This window comes from Thamnophis elegans, chromosome 3 (genome assembly GCF_009769535.1).
Source record: "Thamnophis elegans isolate rThaEle1 chromosome 3, rThaEle1.pri, whole genome shotgun sequence".
Classification (NCBI taxonomy): Eukaryota; Metazoa; Chordata; class Lepidosauria; order Squamata; family Colubridae; genus Thamnophis; species Thamnophis elegans.
Genome location: NC_045543.1, coordinates 116452161 through 116474084, shown reverse-complemented (window position 1 = coordinate 116474084; position 21924 = coordinate 116452161). Strand labels below are relative to the sequence as shown.

The 21924-nt window shown below is 37.3% G+C and overlaps 2 protein-coding genes across 3 annotated transcripts; both read left to right on the top strand.

Moving 5' to 3' along the window:
• Positions 1-2231: 2231 nt before the first annotated feature.
• Positions 2232-9018, top strand: CCNB1 (cyclin B1). The gene is made up of 9 exons (XM_032213746.1): positions 2232-2434; positions 2948-3103; positions 3204-3317; positions 4302-4484; positions 4919-5077; positions 6071-6307; positions 6925-7065; positions 7498-7608; positions 8808-9018. Exons 1-9 carry the CDS (start codon positions 2414-2416, stop codon positions 8910-8912), a joined length of 1227 nt encoding a protein of 408 aa, XP_032069637.1. The 5' UTR covers positions 2232-2413; the 3' UTR covers positions 8913-9018.
• A 2663-nt stretch (positions 9019-11681) lies between these two features.
• Positions 11682-21561, top strand: CENPH (centromere protein H). Of its 2 annotated transcripts, none has more exons than XM_032213724.1 (9): positions 11682-12533; positions 13488-13543; positions 13752-13800; positions 14537-14611; positions 16690-16746; positions 18786-18849; positions 19015-19066; positions 19262-19425; positions 20558-21561. In XM_032213724.1, the coding sequence occupies exons 1-9, from the start codon at positions 12382-12384 to the stop codon at positions 20648-20650; spliced, it is 762 nt and encodes a 253-aa protein (XP_032069615.1). In that variant the 5' UTR covers positions 11682-12381; the 3' UTR covers positions 20651-21561. The 2 variants fall into 2 exon arrangements, with proteins under 2 accessions (XP_032069615.1, XP_032069614.1); XM_032213723.1 differs by having other exon boundaries at positions 13749-13800.
• Positions 21562-21924: the final 363 nt, after the last annotated feature.

The following is a 21924-nucleotide window of genomic DNA, read 5'->3' as shown; positions in this document are numbered from 1 at the left end:
TTCAAACCCCCACTGGCAGTTAAAAGGAAGAAACAGCCGAGATCTCACATTACTCCTGGAAACACCAAGCCTGAAGTAGCCTGAAGATGACGAATGAGACTTCGTCGAAACGTCGCCAAGACATCTCCAATTCTACGCGGGAGAAAACCCGAATAACTAGAGACCTACATTATATATATACACACACACACACACACACAATAACAATATATATATATATAATTAACTACATTTCTGCTTAATAGGATGCAGTTTGTCTTCCCCACCACTCTAGAGCTATGAACATTGAACAAATATGTAGACAACGTTATGTCTGTGTTGAATCTTGTATTGTCAACATTTGAATGCCAAAAGAAGATAAAGGTATTTGGCACAATCCAGGACTTTTAAGTTTCATTTCTGTGTTAAAATGCAGAATACATGACTGAATGGATGTGACAAATGTAAATAAAGTTTGCCCAGAGTCCAACACAATATTTTGGTAAGCAAACTGAGAAAATATAACCCAAGCCATTACAACAGATGGCACCATCTAACAAGCCCGATTCACCACCACTACAGCCATAGCACAATAGGACCTGAATGAGAAGAAATCCAAGGGCTGTTGATTAGGCTGGAAAGAAGTGTCTTAGAAGCAAACACTGACAACGCATTTTCAGGCTGCTATTAATCAAACTATATGAATACTTATATATAGTTACTAAAAATCAAGCTTAATTTGATGAAATATTTGACCAGAAGGATAAAAACCTCAAAATGATCATTACTTATTTCTACTCAAACTGAGGTTTGTACTAGTACAATGTCCTCCAACAGTTTTATTATTTAAATTGTGTGAAGATGTTTTCCTCAGTCACAGTTTTCTTTACGTGTTGGCCACGGCTACACAAGACCCAAAGAGGTTTGATGACAGCCTTATACAGCTTGGTGTTTCCCCCACAACTTCAACAGTCATCAGCCAATATAACCATTGCTTATTGGGAACAATAAGCTTCAATAGCTGCATAAAAGCAGTAGCAGTTTAATGACATCATGAAACCAATAGATGTCATACATTGACAATGTGGCAGCTTATTGACTACCAAAGGTTTTTAAGAGTCCTAAATTTTGAATCCTATCTTCATCTGGGAAGAAGCCAACTTGAAGTTTACTTCTGAGGAGGCATTCCTGAGATTGTGCTGTTTGTTACCTGGAGACTACATACCATTAGATTTTAAAAGGACAATTTCTCTTCAATCACATAAAAGCACATACTATATCTAATAATAAAGTGAAATCAAGATGTTATTGATCAATAAAACCTAAGAATATCTGCATTCTATATATATTTGGTGTGACAATATTAAGTATTAACTGTTTGCCACCAAGTTAATTCTTTCACCATTCAAGTAGAAGAGACTTAATATGCTCAGTAACTCTGGCCCAATAGCTTATCTCTCAGCTTAACATGCACCATTGCTGAGAGAGTAAAATTCCTGGCTTTTCTATATAAGCAACCTCTATGTGAAAATAACAAATATCCATTAATAATAAGAAACCGGGAGAATCCCTAGTTTAGGTCTCCTGCGTGAGCAGGGGGTTGTACTAGATTACCTCCAAGGTCCCTTCCAACTCTTACTATTACTGAAGCCATCTTTCCCTCTTTTCCATCTACATTTTAACATCTCTATGACCAGCAAAGATGGAGTTGCTCCAGCAGAAATGTGGAATCATAGACGGTAGGTGTTGATTGACAAATTATACTTTTAAATTTATGGGGACCTAGTTGGGAATTGGGAAAAAAGATGTCAGCTGTACTTATGATGATGCACTTCATTGTACTGGTTTATTAAGATACACTAAATTTCAAACATACGATGATCGTAGATTAAACAGACCTAGGGTTTTAATAGTTTTCAAAAGAAACCTACTTATTTTTGTAGGCTGTGATCTATTATTTGTATTGGAGGAACAACTGGTGTTTTCCAAAAAATTTCTTCGTTAGCATATGCTTAACGCAATTTAAGTTTTCAAAGCGATCATCCATCGCAATTTTCACCCACAATTATCTCACCCTCCTAGAAAAGGTGGAAAGCTTTTCTTACCCAGCTGGGCAATAAATTGAAGGACATGTGACCCAACCTGCCAATCCTCTCTTAACCGCGCCTCCTTTTTCGAACTCACGGAGGAATCAGCCTTCCGTAGTCGTAGAAACGCATTTAGAATAGAACGCTGGGCGGCCAATGGAAAGAGGCGGAAACTGAAAAGCAGCCAATGAGAGCAGCCTGGTGCGAGTTTTAAACTTGCAGCGGCAGGCAAAGAAGATACCGCACTCGTGCAGTAGCAGCAAGCGGCTATCTTTTGGTCCTGGGCGAAAAAGGGAACGAATCGGAGCAAGCCGGTCGTAAGGATCTCAGGAATCCAGCCCTAGACCATGGCTTTGCGGGTCACCCGGGTATGGAGGAAATTGCCTGGTGGGGCGTGCGGGGGTATCTTTAAGACGGTATTGCACGTTAGGATTTGTAGGAGCCTGGCGGCCATTTAATGCTGAACTTCTACCTAACTTAACGGGGGATACATTTTGAGCATTGTGGCGTTTACTAGTAAATAAATCTGCTTCAAAGATCATTTGTGCTAGTTTTGTCAATGATGAAGGTGCGGCAATGGAGGGAGTAACATGGCGGTGTGACAAATATACCTTGTTCCTCTCTCTCTTTCTCGCATTTCTAACCCTATATTTGAACGGCGAAGTCGAGGTAGCCCGTTGCGGGTGGAAAAAGCGTTATATTGCCTTGTTAAACGTATATAATTGAATCCTACTCCTAAAGTATAACCGAGGGGTTCCCCCCCCACCTCCCAACAACTACATGAAAGAGTAAATAGGTGCTTATCCTCCCCAGTTCATCATAAGGCTGTGTATATATTTCTGAATATTCTGTCACTTAAATGATTTTTGGTTTTTTGGTAGAACACAAAAGTCAATGCTGAGAACAAAACAAAACCTGCAATGGCCCTCAGTAAGCGAGGGGTTGCTGCTAGCAAACCAGCTTTGAGGCCTAGGACTGCTTTGGGAGACATCGGCAACAAAGCTTGTGAGCCACAGTCTAAAGACGTAGGGAAAAAGGTAATGTTTTCTTTGCCTGTTCTTTATCCAATAATACAGTAGGAGTTAGTAAAGCCATAGTCCTGCTTATTCCTATCTTGTTTTTTTCTTTCCTACTTAGGAAATGTTGAAGCCTACAGCAGTGGACAAAGTAATTACTCGGAAAATCACAAAACCTACTGAAAAACCAATTCAACCTGTGAAAGAAGAAAAGCCAATTCCAGAACCTGTTAAGGTATTAAATAGTTTGTAAATAAGTATTTAAGGACCATGGGTAATTAGGAGCAAAGACTTTATTTAGATTTGTAAATCTGTAGTTGTTACTTGTAGGCTGGAAGCATGCGTTTTAGAATTTTTATTTACTTTTAATAGGTTGCAAAATTTCAAATGACCTCTAGATGGCAGTGAAGAAATAAGTTAGAGCTGATCTTGCTATGATTTTGGCTAAGATTCTAGGTTTGATTCTGGTTTAGGATGGTATACCTAATTACTTAACCATTTTTTATTAATATGAATTTTATTATTTCTATGGTTATTTCATGGAAGATTTTACTTTATCTTACATTGGTTAAGTCACTTGATGCTAGTTGAGATAAAATACAAAAATGTAAAGTACATCTTAACCCAGAATCATGAAGTCAATTGATTTATTCATAATCAGGTGCCACTTTGGATAGCGAGATAGGTGACATATATTGACATTATACAATATACCTTGCAAAGAGGCATTTTGTATAATATATCTAGTCAGAACTGCTGCTTTCTCTCCAACATTATTATATTTTTTATCCATTGCACAATTAGGGCAGAGCCAATTTTAGCATCTCTACCTTTCAATTTCTTGAAAGATTCACCTCTGATCTACAACTGTACTTTAGATTCTTCCTTGGTATAAAGTAAGGCCTAATACTATCAATAAAACATGGATAATGAGCAGAGGTTTTATATTTGCATGCCCATAAGCAACATCATTGAACCCACTAATGAATTTAATTATAGTCACATAGCTGGAAGTACATAGGTGAAACATCCATAGGAAATAGCTGCAACTTCAGTTTATGAAACAGACAAATGCATCCTTGGGGACACATGATGTAGCCTTTTCCTGGCACAACATCTATGGGTCCAAAGAAGAATGCTCTGAATTAAGCAAAAATATGCTGCATATTTTTTTCCAATGTTGTGGATTAAGTACTAAAGATAATATCTTTCCTTATAGCTGGAGCCTCTATCCCCAAGCCCCATGGAAACATCTGGCTGTGCTCCAGCAGAGGACATATTATGCCAGGCTTTCTCGGATGTACTACTTGAAGTGAAAGATGTAGATACAGATGACGTGTCTGATCCAAACCTTTGCAGTGAATATGTTAAGGATATCTACAACTACTTGAAATTTCTTGAGGTTGGTTTAATGAGCTAATCAGGCCCGACATTGGCTGTGGAATTAAAACTATTTTTAAAACTACTGGACGGTATTTTATTAAAACAAACACTAGATTACTGTTGATAATTATCACATCTCTAGCATAGTTTCTGAAGTATCGCTAAATGGGGATAATTTAAATCTTGGTTTACCTGTAGTTTGAATAAACTACAAGTAGTTAGATGTCAAGATATTAAGCCAATAAATCACAGTAAACTATGTTTGAGAGCTCAAGATGGTAGCTTGTTCTAAAATTCAGATGATTTAACTAGGGAAAGAAGCTAAGAACTTTCTCCACAATTTAGAGGGCTTCTTGTTGGGAGATAGGTCTAATCAAACTGGACAATGATAGGACATAATTATAGAGGTGGAAATACATAATTTAACATCCAGCATGTTTCTATTCCTTACAGGGTCAGCAATCGGTGAAAGCAGACTACTTGGCAGGTCAGGAAATTACTGGAAATATGCGGGCCATCCTAATTGACTGGCTTGTTCAAGTTCAGATGAAATTCAAACTGTTGCAAGAGACCATGTACATGACGGTTGCCATAATAGATCGGTTTCTTCAGGTAAGGAAAACTGGTCTAAGAGCTCATTCCAAATTTGAGCAAACAGAATAATGAGAACTCTCCACTGAATTTTAGCTTGTTTATGTAATGTGGCTTCTTTGAAATCAAGATATGAATGTTAATTTGGAGATTTCCATTGTATAAACTTTACTCTTGAGTAGTAGCTTGGCTCACCCGCAGCATTTTCCTTTCATAGCTATTACCAGGAGCTGAACAATACATACACCCTAAAATAATCAACATATGTGTCTAGCTAATGAGAAAGGATACAGGTGGTCCTCAACTTACAACCTCAATTGGGACCAGAATTTATATTGATAAGCAAGAAGGTTATTTGAATCCTACCTGATTTTGCAAACTTTTGTATTACTTTTATTAAGTGAAACATTTAATAGGAATAGGCAGAGCTGGGAGGGATTAAATGAATCATCAGTCTAGAGTTGTTACATTCCCACAGTCTCAATCCAACTCCTTGAATTCTGTTGACTCTTAACTTGAACCAGTTTAGATCGTTATGTATAGGTTTGAGTAAAACATCTTCTGAACTGCACCCTTAATGCATGGTCCTCATTCTTTGCACTTGACAACACTGCAGTTAGATGAGTTGCATTGTTAAAACAAATCTGGCTTCCTCCATTGACTGCTTCTCAAAAGCCAGCCGGAAAGGTTTCAAATGGTGATCACATGAGCCCCTAAATACATGCCACTTGCTAAGCATCTGAATTTTGATGATATGCTGTGATGGTCAAGAGCAAGGCCTTAGACATTATTTTCAATGCCATAGTAAGTTTGAATGGTCACTAAGTGAGTGATTGTAAGTTGATGACTACCTGTACATACACTCTTAAACTTCTTCTTCAATTGACCTACATGTATTTATCCAATGGCGATGTGTGGCCTGATCAATGAATACCATTGGGACAGCATAAGCGTTATTTTTCAATATTTCAGAAAGTTTTTAAAAACAACTGATGGGAATTCTCTCTCTTACAGAATAACAAAATAGCCAAAAGGATGCTACAACTGGTTGGTGTAACAGCCATGTTCATTGCTAGCAAATATGAAGAAATGTTTCCACCAGAAATTGGTGATTTTGCCTACGTGACAGATCATACTTACACCAGCTTACAAATCAGGCAAATGGAAATGAAAATCTTACGGTCCCTGGATTTTAACCTTGGTCGCCCTCTTCCGCTGCATTTCCTAAGGAGGGCATCCAAAATTGGAGAGGTAATGCACTTTGAAACATTGAAACTGGGAAATATGTTCTTCCTAATTGCCTATTTTTATGAATGTTCTTGATATAAATAGAATTCTAATTGTAAAAGCAGAGTTAACGCAATGGTATATAGCCGGGATGGCAAGCCTATGGCACGCGTGCCACAGATGGCATGCGGAGCCATTTGTCAGGGCACGCGAGGTGTTGCCCTGTCAGCTGAGTTCAGCCTTTTTTAAAGCCATTTTTTGCCCTCCCCAGGCTCCTATAAAGCCACTGGAGCCTGGGGAGGGTGAAAAAAGCATGCAAAAATGGGGGGAGCGCGCCTCATGCGTGCATGCACCCTGGGGGGGTTGCGCGTTGCATTATGGGTGTGGCACGTCCACACAAGAACACACACACACCCTTATGGCACACGAGCCAAAAAAGGTTTGCCATCACTGGTATATAGTGATGGTTGCTGTTTTCCAGTGGAAGGTACTTAGAAAGCTTTTGGTTTGTTTCTCTTTACATATATGCAATTAGACAAAATAACTTGATGCTTTAATCTTATGCAATGTGTGTAACAAAAGATTTCTTAATGAGATTTATAGGACAATGAAGATAACATCTTTATTCTTTATTATTTTAGGCAGATATAGAGCAGCATTCATTGGCAAAGTACCTGATGGAACTTGCACTGGTGGATTATGAAATGGTACATTATCCTCCCTCCCAGATTGCAGCTGCAGCATTTTGTTTGTCTACTAAAGTTCTGGAAGAGGGAGAGTGGGTAAGTCACAGAACCCTAACTTAACAAAGGAAGATTCAGATAGTCCTTATTTAGCGACTGACATTTTTAGTGACCTTCACAGTTATGATGGTGATGAAAAAGTCACTTTGTGATCAGTCCTTGCATTTATGACCTTTCTAGGTCTGTAAAACAAAGGAAAACTGAAATAAGATCATTCACAGTTTCACTTAACAACAAAGCGTCGGTTGTTCAGGTGTTACTGAAGCAGATTAGCATGATGGAGAAATTGAATTGGAAAGGTATAGCTCACTTTTTCTCTGCTGTAAATCTAGTTCAGATGTGCAAGCATACCTAAAATTTTCAGCTTGCTATTAATAATAGCCTCTCAAAAAAGGTTCATGGAAGGCAGCTCTTTGGAAAACCAGAAGATCTTCAAAGTCTTTAATTTATAAATTTACCTCTTGCCTTTAGACACCACTTCTTCAACACTACATGTATTATACTGAAGACACTCTTATTCCTGTGATGCAGCATATGGCAAAGAATGTGATGTTGGTAAACCGGGGCCTTATAAAGCAGATGGTAAATATATCCACTTGCTTACTTGTACTGACCCACCCTTAAAAACCACAAATCTCAATCTTCATGAATAAATCCTAGGAAGGGCTGTGAATTTAACAGTCCCCAGGGGCTGGAAGATGCCTTTAGAGCATCAGGTCGCTAGCTCAGTGTAAGAAGTCAAAACTTCACTATATGGCTGCCTATCCTTTGCCTGAGGGGTAAGAAGGGAAACTTGCCATCTCTGCTTAATTCTACTATCCTCTATTAAAGCTTTTATCAAAGTAAGTTGGGTAATCAAAGTAATAGTCATTTTGTAATTTATAGCAACTACTGCAATTCTATATCCCATCTGAACAGAAAACAAAGATACAATAGGAAGAGGGGAAGTGCGCAGAAAATATTTTTCCCACGCCTGGAACAAACCACCAGGTTTCGGAGGACTAATGGGTCAGAACAAAACCCCAGAATGCTTTGGTGGTTCTGTGTTTTAGACAAAATAAGATCCAAATAGAATGAGTAGAGCAAGACTAGTATATGTTACTCCCTCAGTGGCTTCATGAGTAGCTATTTCTCAGTTTTCACAGCACATTTCTTCTTTGACCACCATAACCATCACTGCCAAAGAATCCATCTTGGCATCTCCCACTGTGTCTGCCCACATTGTCCTTGCATCTATCCTCCTCCTTTGTTGCTGCTAATGCTCTTGCCTTCACTCTTCTACTCCCAGCTCCCAAATCACTTCTGCCTGGTGGAACCACACATTGTTCTAAGCTTGGCAGAAATGTCCTAGCCCATGTGTGTGTATCTTTCAAACATGGACCACCCCAAAGCAACTCCCTAGTGGGAAAACAATCTTAAGGAGTGGGCTCTTTTTTCCTTCTTCTGGAGAATGAGCATACTAGGTTCTCTTCCTTGTGGCAGCCATTTGTATCTAAACAAGTTACTATGCTATGCTACTCAATACATTTTTCAGGATTTTCAATTTTCTGATTCCTGGGACGTTTTTGTATAATTAGCAATACAGTTTTATATTTCAAATATTTAAGCAATGCTGATTATGTAGCTCATATAGTTGTTGTACATTCCTCAACAGAGGTGGTTATATATTCCTCAACGTCTGTTTGATAAATGGGCTGCCTTAAAAATTCAGTAAAAATGTTAATGAAATTTTGCTCTAGAACAAAGTATTATAATGATAATGAATCACATCTTTCTCCTAGACTATCAAAAATAAATACGCCAGCAGCAAAAATGTCAAGATTAGCACTCGTACAGCATTGAATTCTGCAGTCATACAGGATCTCGCTAAGCCATTGTTGAAATAAATATAATTTAACTGTTTGGACAAAGTTGACACCATGTGTCACTGTTGTGTGTTGTGTGTATATAATATATTCTCTTAAAGTTTTTAATAAACTTCCTTTTACTTCATCTATTGTCATAGTCTACTTAACGTTTGTTTTGTCAAATATTAAGCCTAAAATAAAATTAGGATATTGGAAGCTCATGTTTATATAATCTGTTGAATAAAGACCAGCAAACAGGAAAAAGTTCTCGTTTATTTTTTCAGAGGGATTTTTCATTATCTGTATTCTGAAGTAATAAAATTTACAACAGTCATTCCTAATTACTTGTTTTAGTGAATACATAAAATGGATAAAATACTAAATATTCTGTGTTTAGATACATCAACATCAAGGAATATTATCATATGAAACAATACAGGCAAAATTAACTTTCAGAATACATTAATTTGTTGACAAATTATGACGACAAATCATTAGAACTAGTAAAAATAGTGATTGTAACTCAAATTCAATAAATGATGTATCGTGCTTACTGTAAGCTATATTTTGTGTTTATATATAGCATGGTTTTATAAGGAAACTTATTTTTAATATGAAGAAACTTAATATGTAGCATTTTTAAGTGTAAGAAAAAATATTTTTCAAAACCTGGAAAATATTTTCTATTATTTAATAAACTATATATCATCAGGACATTTGAAGGATTTTGTTTTGGCTATCTGAGCTTTCACACCCCAAAATGGACATTTTTCTCTGATTAATCATAGCTGCAAACAAACTTTCACAGCTTTTGTTTCCATCATTATATGTTGCTAATAGTACTCTTTGTAGCTCATTCATAAACTTCATATAATGGAATGTAGAATATTATATTTATTTTATATATACATACACATATACACTAAGTAGGTTTTTGCCTTATTGAAAGCAAAAAGTATGCTAAACTATGATCCAACTATCATCCAAATAAGCCAGATTTAGGCAAATTAAGTTAAATAGCAATTTAAGTAGATTTTATTTTATTGAATATCCTGATCTTTGTTCAAGAACACAAGGTAGCATTCCCTTTTATTTCCCACAAATCCGAAGTATCTGGGCTAAGAAGTTCTATGGCTGAAAATAGACTTGAACCTCTTTTACATTACGCCAGGCCTAGTTCCAGCAATGTTTGGTCTTAAGTTTTCTGATCGCATTAGGCCTACCATAGTTCTTTAATGCATTGCTACCTGTTTTGATTAGGCATATCTCCCAGGCTCATATTTTTCACATCATTGGTTTTCTGAAAATTCAAATTGTACCTTGACCTTGCTTTTCTTTTTCAGAACAGCATGCCCCAATCATGCAATTATCAAAGTAAAGTTATTAGCCTTGCTTGCATTTTTAAAAAAGCCAATCTAGAATGTCATAGGGTTATAGGGAGTGCAGGTTTGTCTATTTAAGTTGTCGGACATTTTAGCATCTCCTTCAGACCAAAACTGATCTTTTCCAAACCATGATTTTAAAGTCTCTTGAATAGTTGGCTTATTTATTAAACTTCTGTAGCTACATTAAGCACACAACTTGTGATTTACAATACAAAACAATAAAAAGCACATGAATACAGACACACATAGCAAGTACTGTAATGCAAAAGCCAGTGTCTCTTAAAATTTTCAAGCACAAATTCACAAACCTTGGGTTCCCCTAAATCTGGTCCCAATTCCTGGTAGAAAAGCCAAGTTTGTGGTGCTGAGTTGGCTGTCTACTTATCCAATTAGGTGACATTAGTACAAGCAGGATCAGCTTTATGCATTTGGGAGCTGTTCCATTGAGGAGATACACAACAGTGAAGGCACATTTTGGTCCTTCAAGATGGCATTGTTTCACTGAGATGATCGTCAGCATGCCCACCCTGCTAGAGCTGGTGGTATGGTTTGGTATGGTTTCCTCAGTGATAACAAAAAAATTGCAGCTGGTTATCTACAAAACAGTCGTTAGTCTGGGAACCAATTATTCCATTAGTAAATATTTATATTGCAAACCTTTGGAAACTCAGTATTAACCCTCTACAGAGTCATGATTCTGGAATTGTGTTAAAACTATTTACTCTCCCACCTTGAAAAATTACACAGGACCGCAAAAGAGCTTTTGTGCAAGTTATATTTATTTATATTTACCATGTCAAAAATTAAAATATTGGTGCATTTGTAGAACAAAATGATTACATTTTATTTTTTTGCAAATATCTCCAATATCTGGTAAACAGCTTAAATTTTAGACACCCCCCCCATAGGTCCCTTTCAAAATCTAGAAATTTGACACCCTCCCCAAATACAATATCGCTTTCTGTAGAAAACATGGGTTTAATACTAAGAAATCATTCCTAAGCCATCTAATTACCAAATGCGATAGCATGGCAATTCTGTTGGAAGCACCAAGACTGTTCCAGGTTGAAAGGATCAACCGTTGCCCCAGGACGCCCAGTTAAGAGAGCTCCTTTCATGTTTCCACTAATGTCTCCACCGAAGTGGTGCCTATCTACTCACAAACCCACATCTTGAATGTCTGGCAGAGGTCCTCGAAACTTGGCAACTTTAAGCCTTGTGGACTTCAACTCCCACAATTCTCCAGGCAGAATAGCTGGCTGGAGAATTCTGGGCGTTGAAGTCCACAAGGCTTAAAGTTGCCAAGTTTGGGGACCTCTGGTCTGTGGAGATTCTCAATCATTCAGGTCATGGTTGTCCCAAAAGTGCCCCCCACCCCAAGAGGCAACTGGACTTTCTTGGTTTTTCTTTGAATACATGAAGCTTCTTGGATGAGAAGCGAAACGTCTTCAAAGACAAAACCAGAAAGTCCAGTTGTCTCTTGAAAATGCACTTTTCGAATTGCTGAGCTCCACAAGAGCTTTGAGGGAACGATCGGAGCTCACCCCGACGCAAGGCAACACTCAGGCGCTTCCGATCGCGGGCTTGCTGCTTGTCAACCCCGTCGTCCTAAGCACGTGAGCCACCGCGATACAAATTCTCTCCAAGTGAAAGATTTAGGATTGCAGCCCTGCCTAAAGAATTTCTTTCCCTGGTTTAACTTATCCGTGCTCTCTCTTGGGTCTCTGCCCCGCTTTCCCTTGGGAAACCCAGAAACGCAAACGGCTCCAACTCTACTCCATTTCCTCCCCACCTACCTCCAACCCCCGCTTGGGCGTCCCCGACCAATGGAAAGTTTTCTTAAGCGATTCCCAGACTCCGCTGAGCCGGGCCACAACATTTTTGTGCTGCTTTGGGGTTTTTTTTCCCCTCACGAGGCCTGAGTAAAGAGCGCCGTTCTTTCCCTTCCGACCGAGAGGAGGCCTCTTAGGCCAGAGCAATCCATCGTCGATCTGACGAGACTCCTCCCACGTAACGCGGAGTCGGTCGGCGGGCTGTTCGAAAGAGTGGCCCGTCTGAAGCCGCGGCAGAGCGCACGGCTAAATCGGTGAGAAAGAGAAAGTGGTTTGGGCGGCGTCGCCGGGATGGAATCGCGGGACGAGCCGGGCTGCCCGGAGATAGGAGACAAGGCCGCGCCGGTGGCGGCTTTCGGTAAGCCCACGGAAGGAGTGACGGAGGAAGGAGCCCGTTTGCGCTTCAACGAAGACAGGATGCCGGATTTGCTCAAGCTCTATCGGTCAGTCTGTGGAGATTCTCAGTCACCCACGTCATGGTTGTCCCAAAGGTGCTTTTTTTCCAAGAGGCAACTGGACTTCCCGGTTTTTCTTTGAAGACGTTTCGCTTCTCATCCAAGAAGCTTCTTCCAATTCAGTCGGTCAGTCGTCGTTGGCCTTACAGCCAGCCCTTCGAGGGCTTCTTCCCTCAGGAGACCATTCTAGTGGCAACTTTAGAAATCTCCTTAGTTCTTGGCTTCCATCTAATGCTGGTCCGGAGTTTTGCAGTCCTGGTCGGAAACTCGACAGGAGTAGTACCGCACTAAACAAATCCAGCAACGGCTAGCCTAAAGTTGTAAAGATGGAGATATATAGCCGCCTGAATGTGAAGACAGGTTAACGTTGGTCCCTCATCAGTTGTGCGGACATACTTTTCCATTGATTCAGGAAACCGAGGAAGGCTGGAATGCAGGTTGTTTTAGCTGTGAGGAATATTGATGAACATAAGCCTAGAGGGCCAAAAATATTTTTTCCCTATTGTTTCCCTCCAAAGCAACTGTTTTGAACCTAGGGAGGTAGAAGTACTAGCAAGACAAGTTTTAATATATCAAAATGTTTCTGGTGTTGTTTCAGTTAGGCAATGCTCACATGTCTTTAATAAAAGTTGCTCCTGAGATCTCTAAAAACTGATGGCTGGTGAAGTGGGTTGCCACAACAACAAAAAATTACAAAAAGAAAAAACTTAAAAGCTGTGAACAGTGGTGTAAATGGAAAAATCGTGTTCATATTGCGATGGTTTCATAATTTGTCCAAATTTTCACATTTTTAGCATATTTTAAATATGTAAATGTACATAAACTGAGTTTATGAGTTTAAAATCTCCAGTAAACACTAATCCAATTTAATCTTGCAGTGACTGCTACAATTGTATTTTTTTCCTAATTTTCTTGTGACTGTGTCTTTTTTCATTATCTTAGATTCAAGGAACAAATAAGTCAGCATCTTATGGAATATAAAACAATAATCAATTCAGGTAAGTGGATAATAAAAACTCAAGCTTTTTTATTTTAGAATGTGAAAGTAAATATTTAAAAATTAGGTTAACATTTCCAGAAAAATTAAAATGTCAAGTGTTTCAACTGTCTTTTCTCTGTAGCATAGGAGTTTTCTATGCCACATTTGTATTGAGAGATAGGAGGGTTCAGTTATCTTTTATAAATATATCTTTTTTTGTTTAGCAGCTGCAGAAAAGATTCCAGATCAAGATAGAAATGAAAAAATATTAGAGGGGTATGTTTTAAATTTTGTTAGAAATAACATGATAATATTCTATTTGAAAATTAGAATTGATCTAACTTTTCTTTATTCTTAAGGAAACTTGTATTTTAAAGATTTTAATATATTTTGTTTATTTGAAAACATGCCATATTACCTGACTGGAATTTCTTTCCTAGAAAATGTATCTCAGAGCAATACATACTAAATATGCAGGAGTGGGTGTCCTTCAAATAACTACTATCCGATGTATAGCATATGCCTTTTCTTGTCATGAGAAACATCAAGCTACTTCTTGCATTAATGCCTTATATTTGTTCACTAGTTATATTGCTGAATCCCATCCCATCCTATTTTCATAGTTTAAGGAATCAAAATATGTTTATGCTTCAATTTTCAGTATGCCCATGACAATCATAAGCTTACATCCTTTTCCTATTCTGTTGTGATAGAAATTCTATTAAAAAGAAAAATTATTTCTGAATCAATGTATTAATCTTAAATACGTTAACACTACATTTGGGTTTGCTGTTTTACATTCTATTAACAAACATGAAAAAAAAATCCACATCTAGTATCTAAACAGATAATCATGTGGTATCACTCTATATGGAAACACTGTCTGACAGTCATTCCGTCACTCTTATCAATCAGCAAAACTCTTTTAGATCTGATATGAAACAAATGATCTTAACATTAATTTCTGAGAGAATACAAGTTATTAATTATTAAACTTCCCTGTTATTTTTAGTTCCATAGAAGAATTGGAAAGAGACTTGGAAGAGATGAGGCTATCGTATCAAAACAAAGCTTTAGCATTACAAAGGTAAAGACTATTGCTTTTTGATTTATTGCATTTCTGTATAATATCTACAAGATGTGTCCAGTATAGCCAATTAAAAATATAATTCTACCAAGAAACCATAGTTTTTAAAGTAAAAAAAAATCTAAATTAATTTATTCAGTTACTGTTCAAAGTTATGATGGCGCTGAATGAATGGTAGTTATGACTAGTCCTCAAAGTTCCAACCAGCCCAGCACCCCTGCAGCAAATCATACTCTGGGCATTTGGCAACCAGCTCCCACTTATGACCAGTAGCAGCATCACACAATCAAGTGTTCACCAGTTGCAACCTTTCCTACTGGCTTCCCCAGTCAATAGGAAGGTTGGCAGGAAAGGTTGATAGTCACTAAGATAAGTTTCTCTCATACCTGTGTCCTCCTCCAATCCCCTTATAGCTTTGCAGCCCTCCTTGATCTTTACTATGTATCCCTTCGGCCCCATTCTGACCCTTGCTGTGCATCCTGCACATCCCCACACACCCTTCTTGACCCTTGCCACACCTCCCTCACTCTCTCTCTGCCATCTGTTACTTGCACTCAGTTACTTGGCTCTGGCCTGCCTACAAACTTCCTGAGACTTACAACTTCCTGCCAACTTCTCCATTGACTTGGATGTGGGAAGACAGCCGGAAGCTGTCTCATTTAATGACCATGGGATTTAGTTAACAATGGAATTTGGTTAACAATGACGAGAGGTATTGTAAGGATTGCTGTCAGTAAGTGATGAAGTTGTGCTTTACAACCATATCACTTAGCAAAATTCTAATCCTAATTGCCGTAATCAGTGTACTTGGTACACTTATATTACCATGCATTTAATTTATATTCTAATTTGCTTACATACGAAGAAATAGTCTGTAAGCAAGTCTTCTGTATTTAAAAACCTCCTTGTATGTCTGTTTCAATTACGGTAGGATTCTGAAATTGGTCATAACCCGGGAAGAGAAATGCAAACAGCACTGAGGGGTTTGTACTTGCTGTGTCTGGACAAGTTGGTTGTCAGAGAGAAGGCCAGCATAGTCTGACAATATTCAGCTGCAATATTTTATTCCTATGGGGTTGCAGACAAAGTATATTGGTTCCATTTCCTTTGTTAGTTCCATTTGCACGACCTATACAAAACTAAATAATTTGATACAGTTTTTGCAGCTACCAGTTATTCAGGAAATAATAGGAAAAGCTTTTGATTTGGGGACAAGAGGATTACATGGAAAGACAAAAAATGTGAAAGACAGAACATTGTGAAAGATTAAAAGTCTTTTCAACTCCAAAGAAAAACACAGAAATAAGAGGGGAAATTAGAAACAGGAAGAGAAAGGGATAGAAACCCAATCTTTCCAGACACACTGGGGGTGAATAGGGGTAGAAGAGGCATAACTGAAAGACAAAAACAATATGAGAAACAAGACAAGAACCATCAGTTCTCAGGAAATAAATATTAGTTCTATCAACATCCAACACCCACTCAGCTTCAAGGCCTTCAAGTGCAAATTAGAAAGTACATCTAAACAAAGTATTGTAATAAAGAATTTTATTTAGCAGTGTCATGTCATATAACAGATTTCAGCCAAGTCTAGGTTCAGCAGTCTCATTAAGCTGTACAAAGTCAGGATTTTGTGATTTATATCAATCCTGGCTCAAGTAGCCTGATTAAGAAAATTGATTTTCTACTAATTTTCCCCAGTTTGAGCAGGAGGGGGGAGTAAAATCCCACTACTGAAAACCAGTCTTATTGTCACTGAATTTCAGAGCAGGATTTTGATATGCTGTTAAATTGTAAATTGAGTGATCAAAACATTACCTGGGATTGCAGGTTTGTGTATTTCTGCCCATTAGACACTGGTACCTAGCCAATCTTGGCTGATTTCATCAATAGCAATAGCACTTAGACTTATATACTGCTTTACAGTGCTTTATAGCCCTCTCTAAGCAGTTTACAGAGTCAGCATATTGCTCCCAACAATTTGGGCCCAACAAATTGATACTTGTATTATAAAAACTCTAAATACACTATTACATGTGTCAGAACAATCTTATATCTACTTTTTCTTTGTTTTGTAGGATCCAAATAACTGATGCCCTTAGAACCAAACTGAAAAATGAAGATGATGATTCAAAGTAAGCATTGAAATCATGAAGAGAATGCATTTTTAAACATATATACAGTGTACTTGAAAAGAATCTTTGCTTGACCAGCCATACAAATATATGTTTATGTGGTTAATTGTAGGTTTCAGAAATCCATCATAGCAGGTTGTGTCCAAAATGTCTGTCTGTCTTACGCAGAGTTTATTTGGCTTTTATACAGTTTTAACAAGCAAAGCAAAAGCAGGGATAGCAACAGCATCTTATTGGTACATCCCAGCCAGAGTACAGGCTTCATATATCTAAAGGTTCCTGGTACTACCTGGTTCTAATAAACAATTTAGGTCATCAGTCACTGAGATCATGGAGGCTTGCTGCACATGTCTGTACATAATCTTTCCTCTCTACTTACATCTGGTTCTGCTAATTAGATGAGCTCATAGGTATTCAAGGTAACCAGCTACTGAGATCATGGCATTTTACTGTGCATGTCTTTACGTAACCCTTCCTCTATTTCCTACAGTTAATAGTTCACTTATGACCATCTATTCTCAGGCCTGAACTTTAACTGAAAAGGTCCAAATAGTCTGCTTCTCTAGCATGTAACTATATCTCAACCACAGTCATCATAATCTAGAACACAATTTTAGAACAAATGGTTGTTATTCTGATGTGACAGCTAAACCATTGTCAGAATCAATAAACTTTATTAGCAGTGAGCATTATTAAATTGATCAAAAAGTTTGCACTGTAATTCTTAATCACAAATATTTTAAGGCCCAATAGTTAAGAGTACAGCCCGCATCTTCTTCACTTTCCAAAAGAGGTGTTTTGATCATTGACAGATTATGCAAACCTAGACAACAGTCCTGTTGAATCCCTAGAATAATGAAGTAGTCAATTCCACATCAGCTTCCAGTTAGATCACATACCTGAGATTCTGCCATCCTGTCTAACATTTTAGGAAACATTTTTGCATTTCCAAAGTAGCCCCACTATAAAAAGAAAGCATTTTTGTGTTGTCAGAACTTAAAAATAAAGATGTGGCTACATTCTTTGTTGGCATCTTCTTCAACAAACCATATGGAACAGGGCAGCAATGGTGAACCTTTTTTGGCTCACATGCCATAAGTGGGCAGGAGAGGGGTCGTGTGCGGGTATGCCGCACCCATAATGCAATGCGCAACCCCCCCCCAGTGCGTATGCGTGCACTACAGGCGCTCCCCTCTCCCATTTTTTGCATGCTTTTTTCGCCTTCCCCAGGCTCCCGAGGCTTTATAGGAGCCTTGGGAGGGGAAAAACAGCCTCCCAGCCCCCCCCCCCTCCGGAAGCCTTCAGGAGACCTTCAGGAGGCTTCCCTGAAGCCTCCGGAGCAGTCAAAACGAGTCTCCGAGCAAACCAGAAGTCAATTCCTGAACTTCCGGTATGCCCGTAGGGCTGTTTTTTTGCGCTCCGGAGGCTTCAGGGAAGCTGATGAAGCCTCCGGAGGGCCTCAGGGGGGGGGCTCTTTTCGCCCTCCCCAGGCTCCTATAAAGCCTCTGGAACCTGGGGAGGGCGAAAAATGTCATTAAAAAAGGGTGAACTCAGCTGGCCAGCACGTACATGCCTCGCGTGCCCTGACAAATGGCTCTGCGTGCCACCTGTGGAATAGGGGAACTATCACTGGAATAGGGGAACTATCACACATATCTCAAAGGAGGAACTGTAATACATTCCATGTGTAATAGCAAGCATGGATGCAAATCCATTACGTATTATTACTTCGGACTACAAATGAATTTTGCTAATTATAATTTGAGTTTACCTTTTTTATAATGCATTTTATTTTAAAAGGCCAATGTTTTCCCATTTTATAAGGCAATATTGAAATGTATTTGTAGTTCTTTTGTCTGTTTCTTCTCTTGCATTTACTGTTGCCAGTCAAAGCATTTTGTAAGAGGCAGGGAACAGGAAAATCATATTGTGGCTTGAGAAAGAATTAAGCAATTCTCCAGTGTTTTAAATCTATCTAACATATGATTTGGTTTCACATTTTAGTAGATCTTGTTGATTTTTCTGCATTTTCTCCTTAGGTTTATCTGGGATACTATTAAACATATCATGATGCTTAGTACAGCAATACTTAAATCAAAGCAGGTGAGTATCCTTTATATTAAAATGATAATGATTTGTCTATAAAAGCAGCATTTGAAACTAATGTTGTAATATATTTGAAAAGTTAATCTTTGTAATTGTATTAATCTGGATGTATGGATACTTTTAATATATGCATATATTTATATAAATTACTTGGTTTTGCAGCAATCCCGTGAACTGGAAGAAAAACTGAATGAGGTTAAGAAGAGCAGACTAGGTACATTACTATTCGTGATTAAAAAATCAATAGGATAAATTAATTTGAAATAACACAAATTTAACTTAATTTCAAATGTTAACTTCATTACTTTAATCCCCAAATATAGTGAACGCAAGGCATGTTCCTGAATTCAGTTTTTAAATTAGTAGCTTTATTATCTTCTTTCCCCCTCCCCCTCCAATACTACAATAGAATTAAAGCGAGCTGGAGAATGTAAACTGGCACAAATACATGATATGAAGAGAAAACAAAAAAAGGATTTAGAAAATATGGAGGTTGGTGAAATGTTGAAGAAAGTTCGTAAAAATGTACAAAAGGAAATTCAGATGACTACATTGATTCAAAACATTTTTCAGGTAAGTTGTATTTGTATAGATAGAAAAATGCCTTACTTGGTAGAATGAATTAGTTTGTACAGTACTAGATGTGAAACATGAAAATTAAAATGATATCAAATACAGATATTCCTTGGTTAACTATGACAATATGATTGGAATTTTCATTGCTAAGTGACTTAGTTGTAAAGCATGATGTCATGTGGTCACACTATCTAGCAATAAAAATTCCAGCACTTCCAGTTGCTTTTATTAAGTGAATCATGACAGGTCATTAAGTGAAGCTGTGCTGTCAGCATTTGTGACTTTCTACCAGCTTCCCTACTGACTTCGTAGGAAGCCAGCAAAAGTCACAAATGGCAATTGTGACTGTGAGGTGCTGTAATGTAGAAAATGTGTGTCAGGCAAATCCTGATTGCAGGGATGCTGTGAACAATATAAATACAAAGACCAATTATAACTACCATTTCTCTTGTAGGTTTGAGTTGTCCTTAAACAAGGACCACCTGTAGACATTGAGTGTTTCAATGTTTATTGATATAAATTATTACCATCATATTTACTATTATAGTTACAGGCATAAAATGCACAGGTTAGTGTAATGTAGAACAAAACTATATATGCAATACATTTTTGTCCCTTTTTCTTCAGATTACAAGTAGTTCTGTAAATGAGTCACATAAATGACCCATATTTATGACTGGTTGTAGTGTCCCGTGGTCATTCGACCATGATTTACATCGTCTTTGCAGGTTCAGATTTATGACTGCATGATTCACTTAACAATCATGTGATTTGGACTTATGACTAAGTAATTCACTTGATGGTAAAAATGGCTGTAAAATTGCAGTCCCAATTGCAGTGATAAATCAAGAACTAACTGTATATATGGAATTTATTAAATATTAAATATTCATATTCTAAGAATAAACAAATCTTGTGTAGATAAACATTTAAAAACACTTCCTTGCAGAAGCATAATATAATTTACAAATGATATAACTTGGCAATAATTGATTGCTTATTTTGTTGTGGAACTTGTATTTATTTGCATATTAAAACAATATAATTGAGAACAAAAAAATCCTTATTTATTCATTTACATGTATATAATTAATTAGTTGATTTTATATTTAAATAATATTAATTGCAGAACCTTATTACTGGAAGTGGAGTCAATTGGGCAAAGGATCCAGCATTGAAGAGAATTGTTCTACAACTGGAGAATAATGTGACTGACATCTGAAACATTGTTAATGACTATTTTATTTCTGTGGTTTCCAAATTCAGAGATAAAAGTGTAATCTATCAGGTTTTTGTAATATACTAGTCATATGCTAAGAGTAATGTATCTGTACAAGAATATATTCCACTGAAGTATGGTTGATATAGCAACAAAAAGGAAATTCTGTTGTAGTCATTGTAAATGTATCCAAGAAGCTATTACATTTAGCTGTAAAATAATTCACATCTTCTCTTAATTTTGCACAAGTTTCCAATTGCTGATTCCAGTAATAACAGAGCAATAGGCCTTGGGCAAAAGTAGATATTTACAAAGGTAGCCACTTTGTTCTCTCAATTTAGCCTGTGCTTTGTCTTCTTGCTATGAATGATACAACTTAATTGTTGTTGTTTTTTTTGCTAAATTCTTATTACAATTCTTTACATCTAATTTCAGTGGATTTTTAATAAATCATCAGTAGTTCAAATATTCATAGTAGACATTACCAAATATTATTGAACAGTATTTTCTCCCTAGGCCATTCTTGTAAGATATTTGTAATATTCTATTTCTTTATATCTGCTGTAGTTTTTCATAGCTGATGAATGGATAATATAGTAAAACCATATCTAAATAGGAGGCCATATCCTAAATGTTGATAAAGATTTTATTTTTGCAGAAATGTTACACTGTAATTGTACCATATTATTAGGTTGCCTCTTGTTAATGTTCCCAGACAGAAATAAATATTTTGAACCAAGACATACAAGTATCCATATAAAATGGCAGTAGGATCTTGCTCTTTTAACATTAGATATGTAAAATTCCCATTGATGCTATTATCTCAATGCTGGTATGTGCACTGTAGTTAGATAAAAATCTGAAGGAGCTTCCCTTTTAAAATAACCTATTAGCAAAATATCACAGGACAAAAAGTAGACAATTCACAATACAGTCCGTGTTCTCATTTGCACTTCTAGGGCAACAGTTTGAGAAAGATACCAAACTGGTTATGTCCAGAGGCGGTGGCAAAAATTATGAGGGCCGGAAATTTCTTAAATGGTTGAAGCTGAATATGCTAAGGGGAAAATATTTTAAGACAATAAAAGCTGTCCTACCAAAAAAAAGTTTGATGTTTTTATTACTAGAAAAGCCTATTGAGAAGTTTAAAATACAAAAAAGCTTGTGAAATATAAGAATTTTTTTAATACTGTGCAGCCTGCGTTCAGAGATAGACTGACTTTGCTAGAGATGTTTAAGAAAGGGTAGGATGGTTATCAAATTAAATGTCCAGTGGT